This window comes from Cynoglossus semilaevis, chromosome 10, assembly GCF_000523025.1.
Source record: "Cynoglossus semilaevis isolate Cse_v1.0 chromosome 10, Cse_v1.0, whole genome shotgun sequence".
Lineage (NCBI taxonomy): Eukaryota > Metazoa > Chordata > Actinopteri > Pleuronectiformes > Cynoglossidae > Cynoglossus > Cynoglossus semilaevis.
In genome coordinates this window covers 6,865,127-6,875,520 of record NC_024316.1, presented here as the reverse complement: position 1 = coordinate 6,875,520, position 10,394 = coordinate 6,865,127, and the positions used below count along the sequence as shown (strand labels likewise).

Sequence of the window (10,394 nt, the reverse complement as noted above, 5' to 3'; positions counted from 1 at the left end):
CAGGTTATAATCAGCAAGTAAATTAGTTGTTGAGAGTTTATTTTGTCTTTCATTCTGGCTTTGTCAGTTTTAGTTTTTAAATGATCTAAGCTGAATTTTAGCTTTTGTTAAACTTCAATTTAACTAGTTATCAAATGTGACTTTTAAGCTAACTGTTAGCTATATTTTCCATGCTTTTGACCTAGGCTACAATCCTCAACATTGCTATTTTCTCATCTCTGAATGTTTATAGTGAATTTAGATCATGTTGATCTAAATAATTAAATTGATTTTAGAAGCTAATAACACTGGCATTAGCTGAAATGCTAGTTGTCATTTAGCTTGTTGCCTACTTTGTGGCTACCTTTAAGCTCTGCTATACTTTGACAAAGATTGGTTATTTCTTTGATTTTGTTTAAACTATTTTTGGTTATTTATTTATTTTTAGCATTATTATTATCTTTTACGTTAGCTGTCATGTGTTAGCTTGGCATTTGAAAGAAAAAAAAATTAGGATGTGCATTTTCTGAGTAAATTTGAGCTAATTAATTTAACTACATTTTGCCATATTTGTCTTTTTTAACGACATATTTCAATACAATACAATACAATACAATACAAACCAAATGTCTTTGTTTTGTCAAACTTTCGGCTTTTCCTTAGCCTAAGTCAAGCTAGCACTTTGTTACTTGATGAATCTTCAAAAAATGGTTTAGTTGAAGTTCAAGTAGTAAAAATATCACCACTATCCTTCTCGCTTTAGTAAATTGGCTCAACAAACGGCTGTGTTCCGTCTGCTTGTTTAATAGACTGTTGTTCTGTGCCCTGCTGCACAGCATTGACTTACCTGTTTACTCATTCACATGCAGATGCAGTGACTTATTCAGTAACTGTGCAGTGATCATCTCTTCTTCTTCTTCTCTCCGTGTGTGTGGAGTCCAGAGACTGAGTGTGTTATCAGGGGCAGCAGTGCAGAGACAGAGCAGACATGGGTGGGAGCAGGGGGCCAGGGCTGGATGCTCTCAGAACATGGAGAGCGGCAGACGTGACTTCTCCCAGGGAGATAACTCTGTTCTGGGCCAGCAGAGGTGACATCATGACGGATGGAGATGAAGATGTGGGCGCAGGGGCCAGGAAACGTTATCTCCAACCTTGGCACCGAGTGGGACAGAGACACACTACTGCTAACCGATACACCACTCCAATGGACCTGAACAACAAGTCACATGCTGAACAGACACGGACACCACGGACCTGCCTGGTCTTACGGCAGAGACCAAGACTGGTGTGTACAATATGTGGCCCAGGGCCCAGACATGGCACATAAATAGGTTTTTGGTGGTCCATGGCCTATTCCAACAAATTGAGTTGATCAGTTCCTGCAAACTGTTGTGTCTCTGAGTACCACAATGATGACCAACATTAGAATATAGCAGCATAGGCCTTCCCTATTAGCTTCCACCACACAACAGGAGAGTTTATAAAGATGTTGAGAACTACAAAATATCACAGTTTTTGGCCAACCATTTACATGATTCCTTAACTACATCCACTAATGTTTCCTCTAAACACTGAATGTCTTTTGATTAGAATATGGTTCGATTGTAGTTAATGTGTGTGACTGCTGTTTCTTTCACTGACCCTCTGACCCGCCCAGTGAAAAAGTAGGCGCTACAGTAGGAGGTGGCCTTAAATCTCCAGAGAACTGGAGGCCGACACACAACAGATCACTATTTATGGAAAACTGTTGTGGTTTTGTCAGTTTTGCTGCACAGCACCAGGACTTGTGGTGAAAACAACGGTTCTCAGCGAGGAGCCCAGTTCATGCTGTAGGTCAGTACTGCATGCTGTCATACATATTGCATGAACTCAGTTGAGGGCATATTGGTATTCAGGAGAACCGCTCACCACACTCACTCTGTTTTTTTGTGTCATAGGCAATAACAGTTAGAGAGCAAGCTGAGCTTAACTCGTGTCACTGGGATGTTAAAGGTGTCTGTGATAAAGAGGTGTTAAATTAATTCAAGAGACAAAGCTTCATGCACTTGATTTAATGTTGTCCTGATTGCTTTTTAATGACAGCTCCACCATTATTCACAATTTAGAGCCTCTAATATTAACAAATTTGGGTTGGAAAATCACTCTGGCTTATGCGTATGCTCTTAAAACAAAAGTTTCTGCAGAGTCTGTAATATCTCACTTTATTCTGATTGTTTCTGCTCTAAACCAAACTTTGGTAGACAAAGATTAGGATAACGCTGCTGTGTTGGACAAAGAGGATAAACATCTAAATGAGCGCATTTAAAGTCTTCATTAAAAAGCATTTTCTATAAACAGCATCAGCGGCAGAGAAAGTAACGAGCCAACATTAATTAACATTTGTAGCTGCAGAACAGAATCTTCCTCATCTTAATTGGAAACACAAATATTCTTGTTGGATCTGCAGAGCTTCAGGGATTTGCAGATACATTGCTAATGTGTTGCTATTGTATGTATTGTGCAAACGTCATTCATAGCTAACCTTGAGATAGGCGGAGATGATATGGATCATTTTCATTCCATTTTATTATTATTATGTGTGCATTTCTGAATATTTGGCTAATGTTATGCTAATTATTTTTGTATTTAATATTATGTTCCCTTCTTTCTACTTGGATAACTTAGCAATGTATCCAAGTCATTTGTTTTCCGAATTACTTTTCACATTTTATTTGCTACACAGTTGGCTAACTTACGACTATTTCTGGGCTGAATACTGCTACTATCTACCAACTGTTAATCCTTCTGTTACTCACTTCACCAAATATTATTTTATTTAGTAAATTACCTTTTTTTAAGTGACCACTTCTGTGGTGAGAGAAACAACACATCACAGATTTCAGGGCAGACCCACAACGACAGCCATTCAGACTGGACATTGAACGTTATTATTTGTCAGAGCTACAGAAAACTCATTTTAGAGTTGATTTTTTTTTTTATGGCAAGACACCAATCCACAGAGATCCATGATCAAATTTAGGCAAATTCTATGCAAAGCCTCCAGGAGTCTTTTCATATCGACTGCACATCAATTTGTTTAACTCTCTCTAACTAATCACTGCTTGCTCTGAATTCCCCCACAGCTTAGGAGCTTTTATCTCACTGACTAATTGACAGTGAGGTCTGTTCTCACAGCGGCACTGTGCAACAGTTATTGATATAATGACGGCTGAACTGGGGATTAGATATGTAATGATGCAGGCAGTTTACATACAGTAAGTGTTTACTAATTTGTCATGGTTGGTTTGGTTTTGGCAGCCTCCCTACCCCTCCACACAGGGTTTTATTCCTCAGATCAGCGTAAAATGCAATCAAACTGAGGTGTCCTCTGACGTCCATACTGCCGGACATTAACTTTATTACCGCAATGCAATAAAAGCACTCAAACCATCATAACGCACTTTACTGTTGTGACCTTTGAGACTCTGTTTACTAAAGTTTGAGCAGTAGAGCTCACTTTGTTACAATCACAAATCACATTTTTGTAACCCATTACTTTAGAGAACTCTGAGAATGCTGAGTCACTCGTGGCTCCTGTCAAAGAACAAACACTACACCTAAATAGGATTTTACACTTGGTCAAACTGTGATAATCTGATGATGTTTTTTGAGACTAAACTTTTTTCATGGGTCACTGGATCAGATAATGTAAAAATACCCAAAGGTCTACTGCTCCTCCGATGACATTTAAGAATTATTCACAAAATACAAATGAATGTATAGGTTGTGCATTGGTGGCATACTTTCTAGAAAAGGGTTATATGTGAAAGATTGAAGAGCAAAAAATATAGCTTAAATTGAACCAGAAAAATGCATCAAATTGAGTCAAAATTATATGTCTTATATTCATTTTACAAGGCGGCATAGCTTAAAAAAAGTTAGCAAAATTGATGCTTGTTAAGATTTGTGAAAACATTTATTTAACCTTTGCAACGTATTCATTACATTAAGTTTCCATATCAAATGTTATTAAATGCTGTTGTTATGTTGTACTAAATGGAAAAGTACTGAAGGGTGGTGTGTGATATGGATAGCACTGACCGTCACGCTTGGAGAACGTTTTTACCTAAAAAAGGAGAACAAAAGAAAACCAAGAGGAAAATATATATATTATATACATATATATATATATATATATATATTATTATATAATATTTGACTCTTTGTTTGACTCTTTGTGTGTTAGGCAGCTAGGGTATGAACCAATAGCGTATCTTACAGTCCTACCTAACAGAGGAAGTATCCTGACAATGTTAAAACAAGCTAAAACCTGGCCAGACTTGGGTATGGGTCAATGTTTTGTGTAACAATATGGCTTCTGTCTACATTGCAGGTTTTACATGTATGTGACCCACGATGTGTCACCTCTTCAACATCCTGTTGGCTTTACTGAGCCGTTTCCTGTTTGCCGTCCACGGCGTGGTAACAGTGTGGCGTGTGGTGGTCGTTAAAGGGGAGCCTCTCTATTGGCTGTTGCTGACTGGCGTGGCTCTGCTGGGCGTGGAAATGGCCGTCACACTGAAGTGGACCAGGAATGCAGAGTGGAAATGGTAACATGCATGGATCTATCATCCATCCATCCATCCATCCATCCATCCATCCATCCATCCATCCATCCATCCATCCATCCATCCATCCATCCACTATGGACACAGTAATCCCAATGGTTCAGGGCAGTTTTTATATGGTGTGTCCACATTTAGTTTTTAATGTTCTTCTGTTAAACCCATCTGTCTGGAGCATCCACAGTCAGTCTTTGTAAGGTGCTTAATATTCTGTGCCTCAATCTCATTTTACCCAACATCTATCAAACCAAATATGCCTCCCTCTACTGTGTGGTTTCTCTGTGCTCTGTATATATTATCTTCATCACATCCAACACATCCTGCTGGCAGCAGACCGCTCTGACCAGCGAGGCTTTTTTAGTTGTTGTTTTTAATTGACTAAATATGATCGGGTGTCAATCTTAAAAAAGGACACAAGCTTTAGGTGTCACACCTCATTCAACACCGGGAGCATCTGGTTCAAAGGCTTTAGTTCTCAAGTGCACGGTGAGAGCGACATCCTCAGACACCAGCTTCCTCCAGGCCTCTCCATTTCTCACTGGGTCTTAACTTTGAAGTTCTCTCTTCATGATGGCTCGGCACTGTCAAGTGGGATTTGCATACATGATGAGAATAATTGCCAGGCTGAATTTCATTGCTTCTTTATGGTGTCTCTCTTTGTTAAGTTGACTTCTTGAAAAAATAAATAAAATAAAAAGACATCCTAAAAATAACCCAGTCACTGTGTTATCTCTTGTCTCCCCTCGGGGTCTTCTTCCAGGTTCTCCCCCATGGTTTTCCTTTACCTCAGCACTGTCATACCATCCATTTGGTTTCTGGAGCTCAGCTTGCTGCAGTCCAAGCTGCCTGTCCACAACTCCTCAGGACCCGAGCTTCATTTGCTGACTCACATCCCGATCACAGCGGTAGGCGTCCCATCACAAATTGAAAAAAAAAAAAAAAACTTGCTTTATTCTCCCCTCACCCTCTGCTCACAGCCATGAGGGGGAGCCTTGATATCAGATTAGAATTAAATCCAACAGACACAACTGGGAATTATTGATGGACACATAGCACCAGGCTCTCTTTCCATGGAATGACTTCAGTAGTGTAGGAGCAGGATTTGGAATTTTTTGCCCATTTGACATGTTCCAGGCCAGAAGGGGGGGACGTTTTGAGAAACAGCAATTTTTTGGGGGAAAATTTTACATAAAGAAGCATGATTTTAATGGAATCACATTCACACCACAAGGTTGTTGTAATTTATAAATAAATATAAATATAAAGAAAGACTGAGAAAAGACAATTATATATTTCAAACTCTTTGACAAATTTCCTGTTCTGATGTTTGTCTGACTCAGGGTATTGTGGAGTTGGAACCAGAGAACTGGGTTGCTGGACTAGAGCAAACCATGCTCATCGTGCTGGTTCTTGGCCGATGGCTGATGCCCAAGGGCGACATGTCGCGGGACCAACTGTCCCAGCTCCTCATGGTCTATGTCGGACTAGGGGCGGACATCCTGGACATCTTTGATACCTTCAAGGAACCCGAGGTGAAAACCAACCGCTCTGTCGTCATCGTGGGTCTGGCCCTCTTCTCGTGGGCGATCATGCAGTTTCCTTTGGTGCTCACCCAGAAGCAACACCCGAAGGGTGAGTCTCCTCATGGGGGATTGTCAGACCTTTTGTGCTGCTCTGGAGCTCCAGGGGTCTCCACCTCCTGCTGCTCTAGTGAAGTGTGGAGCTTGCTGCTCACTGTTGGACTTCAGGACGGCCCATTCCTGATCTACCGTCTCTACCTCATGGTTCAGGAGCAGGTACTGAACCAGCTCATGATCTTCTTCACCTGCAAGAACATCCTCATCGTTCTGCTGGAGCTTTACCGAATCGTTGTGGTTCAGTGTGAGCAGCAGGGAGCAGCTGGACTGGGTTTGGAGAAGTGCAATGCTCTGGAGCTCTGCCGTCACACCCACGGGGGTGAGGAGGTGGGAGAGCAGGAGCAGCCGGGGGACACAGGGAGAGAAGTGGGGGGTAGAGAACAGATCTGTCACACAGACACCGTGGGGGAGACGGAGGGGGAGGGAGATCAGAACAGTGCCAGGGCATGAAAAATGACTTTGGTCATCAGAGAGGTGATGGGAGAAAGGATGGGAGTTCTTTCATAAACTGCCACAGTTCGAACTCTTGGGGGAGTCAGTGGACGAAAATTGACCACTGTGGGAGTTAATAAGTCATCACCATGGAGATCAGACATTCTTTTGATCGATGACGCTGTGAGAAGAGGTTCCTCCACAAATGGAACAAAATCACAAAAAGAATCTCATCAACTATCTGCGTGTCTCGTATCAACAGAACTGGCACATCATTTTTTACCTTTTACCTGTTTACCTTTGATACCTCAGTAAAAGAAAATAACTTGTATGTTTTTGTTGTTTTTTCAAATAAAGTAGTAAAAATAATAATTCTATATATATTATGTATATTATATACTTTTATTTAAACGTGTGTATAACTGATTATAATGTGAGATTCCATTGTTCATTACTATATACCGTAATTGTCAGTAAATACGGCCCAGGTGTTATCATCACACATCCACCTTCATTATAAAGATGCTGCAGAAAAAAATATTTCGTGCAGTTTTCCTTCTTTCCTTAGATCACCATGAGATGGCAGTGTTGCCAAATCATGCACCACACAAACCCACGGTGTTTACTTGAGTGGAACATACATGCCATTTACAGAGACATTAAAAAAGGGAGAGCAGCAGCAGCAGCGCTGATGGTAATCATTTTTTTCCGCTTCCAACATGAAAAGCCCCTCTTTGGTACTTTGGCCTTTGGACGTAATGATTCAGAGAGGATGCAGGAAGTCATGTGATGCATTAAGTTGCGTGGTTTAGTCACCTCCAGGGCTGAGGCTAAATAATTAAGACTGATGTGCTGGAAGACGAGACACTACATTCAGTCTAACAAGTAGGAGGGAGGTGGAGACGTGTGCTTCATTTGTCCAGGTTCATTTTCCTCCCGAGCACAATCAGCCTGTTTGAGAGCTCGCTGCATTTTTATGATGTCTGAAAAAGCACACTCGTGATTATGTGGGAGTTGTTCAAGTTTGACATGATTTGCTCTCACTTTCTCTTGTGAGAGATGGAAGGTGCTTGGAGATATTCCTCCGTACACCATAAACGCCAGAGGTGCTCTCTTTGAGTCTATAAAGACTCAGAAATGTTTAAACAGACGCTCAGAGTCTCAAGGTTTTTTTTTTTCCGAAGCACTTCACGGCAGCGAGAAAAAAGACACCAAAAAGTCCCTTACCCCTGCACTCCCATCCTCCCTCCCTCTCTGGCTTCCCTCCAGACAATACCTCTCCTGTCAAACAAGGAGCAGAATGGAGCACTCCTACATTTATGGATGACCCTCTCGTTCCATGTCTCCAAACCGTGTTGGGCAGACTGTGAATGAGTAGCAGCAACATCACTGAGTGGCAATTCAATCAGAGGCCTTTCTAGTGCCATTCTGTATCCGTGTCCATCAAACTGCTGGCCTGTGAGATGATGATGGTGACAACGACGGGAGCAGAGGCTCTGAGCATGTTAGCTCTCTGCTGATGTCAATAAGCTCATGATAGAGAGGGACAGAGGAAGAAATAAGTTCTGTGGAGACTTTTGTCCCATGAGGTAAGGATTTGCTTAGTTTTAAAAAAAAATAATATACAGTACATTGTTACTACTTCCAGGGCGCTGGCTTAAAGTTAATGTTTGCAGAAAAATTAGATGAAAATGATATAATATAAGAAAAATAGCGACTGGAGTAATTTAAAGAGTCAGGATAGTCATGCTTTTCTTGGATTTTTAACTTTTTTAACTTATCTATTGCTTTAACTTTGTTTTAGGAGTAGTTATAAAATGCATGTGAACATGTTTTAAAAACACATTGTTTTCTTTTAGAGACAGAGAGTGTTAGAGAGTGTTCTGGTCATTTCAGCATGAAATGACCAGAACACACATATAACAAAATAATCACATTTTCAACAATGCACAAGTCCCACTCAAAGAAACACACCAAACCACCATCATAACAATTTTATCTCTTGCACCTTTTAGTGGCAGCTCGCACACACCAGGGGAGCGCCTTGCTACATACTACATATACAGTATAGCTAGATTGTTGTCCCATCGTACTAAACTCATGTACCAGGGCAAGTATTCTGCATTTATAGCACCCCCTGCAGGATAATATATAATAGCCAGATTTAGCTACAGTAACAAAATCCATTCAAGAGAAAAACTCAGGACTGTGTTTCTGTAAAAAAAAAATATTTTTTTAGCATGGTCTGAGGGTGTTTCCTAAGGTCAAACAGTCATTCTGTATGAGAGCGCAGCTTCATGTCAGGATCTGGTTCTCAGGGAATCAATATATCCTGGTGACAATGTGAGGTGGGCAACACAATAGGCTGATGAAAGAGCTGCTGGCTTGTGATGGGACTCCTTTCCCCTTCAGATTAACTCTATGGTTTTATGCTTTAACAAGATTCCGTAGGCATGTGGGAGGATGGGGACGTCAGCTGATCCATAAGCTGCCCTACATAGATAGAGAAAAAGAGTGTGAAAACCCTTCCCCTCCTTCCCCTCCTCTGAGATTCTGTTTTTTTTTCCTCTTCTTCCCTGACTCTCCTCGGCTCAAGTGTTTGCAGACTCTCAAATGTTGTACCTAAAATCTGCTGAGGCCACTTTTCCAATTTGTGATTCTGAACCCTTTGTGCTTCAACCATCATTTACACCAAGGCTGTTTTTATTTTCCCAGTTTTTTCCCCCACAACACTATTAGTGCGCCTTCCTTTTCTGGTCGTCGTGCGTTTCATCTTCTTGATGCTGCAGTCACTTGGAATTACAGCATTTTCCTGTTGTTTGTCTATCAAAATGATTGTGGCAGCAGTGGTCCCTAGCTCATTTGACTTGGAGACCCCTGCCTCATTGCAGGATGATTACAGTTACGTTGTTTTTTTTTTTTTTTTTAAATTGATCCCCCCCTTTTTCCTGTATGACGTTTGCATCTGGATGGATGGATGGATGGATGGATGGATGTCCTCTCCTAGAGACTCCATCTTCAGTACATCAGAAAGAGTTTAGAGACAAGAGGATGAGATACCAGAGACGGAGAAAAAGATTTACCAGACACTACTACCAAATGTTACTTGTCACGACTGCTGCACCACCTTGCTACTTCTGTTTTAATAAACAGATTGTTCAGCAGCCGGCTCTCTGGGTCTGTGCCTGGAGCTCCTTTAAAATGGTTTTTGGATGAAAAATTTTCACAAAGCTCCTCAAACAGCCCCCAGAGCCTTCAGCTCTCGGCCATTCCAACAACAACAACAACAACAACACAAAAAGTAATAATAATAATATTGTGACTGCATCCACTTATTGAAAAAGTGACTGTTAGCATCCTTTTTTTATATATATTGCATTCAACTCAATTATACATATCCACCACTTAGCAATACACTTAGCCAGCCACAGAGACCTGACCGGACAGTCTTTGCTCACATCATATCACTGCAGCCTGTAGGGGGAAACACGTATTACTCTACATGTATTTGTAATTTAATTGCTCTTGTCCATGTGTTACATTTCCAGTCATTTAGTAAAGTAATATTACAGTTTGATGTTATTATATCACTATCATCAACATAAATGTCAAAATGAATTCAATATCAGTACTTGTGATAAAACCATGTTTTAAAATCAGCTTTGTTACAGACAATTAAAAATAAAACTGATTTTATCAAGTTCTTTTTTTAAGGCCAGGAATTAATGTTCAGTCTGACTGA

At 40.7% G+C, this 10,394-nt stretch overlaps 1 protein-coding gene across 1 annotated transcript; it reads left to right on the top strand.

The window, feature by feature from the left end:
* The first annotated feature begins 4,374 nt into the window (after nucleotides 1-4,374).
* On the top strand, nucleotides 4,375-7,033 carry LOC103384791 (transmembrane protein 26). The gene is made up of 3 exons (XM_008318458.2): nucleotides 4,375-4,568; nucleotides 5,344-5,488; nucleotides 5,924-7,033. Exons 1-3 carry the CDS (start codon nucleotides 4,375-4,377, stop codon nucleotides 6,668-6,670), a joined length of 1,086 nt encoding a protein of 361 aa, XP_008316680.1. The 3' UTR covers nucleotides 6,671-7,033.
* The last annotated feature ends 3,361 nt before the right edge of the window (nucleotides 7,034-10,394 follow it).

What these genes read in the sequence shown, in the direction of transcription:
- LOC103384791 (XM_008318458.2), top strand. Translation starts at nt 4,375, where the DNA reads ATGTGTCACCTCTTCAACATCCTGTTGGCTTTACTGAGCCGTTTCCTG. An exon ending in AGGAATGCAGAGTGGAAATG is followed by an intron (nt 4,569 to 5,343) that starts GTAACATGCATG and finishes GTCTTCTTCCAG; the next exon opens with GTTCTCCCCCATGGTTTTCC. An exon ending in CTCACATCCCGATCACAGCG is followed by an intron (nt 5,489 to 5,923) that starts GTAGGCGTCCCA and finishes TGTCTGACTCAG; the next exon opens with GGTATTGTGGAGTTGGAACC.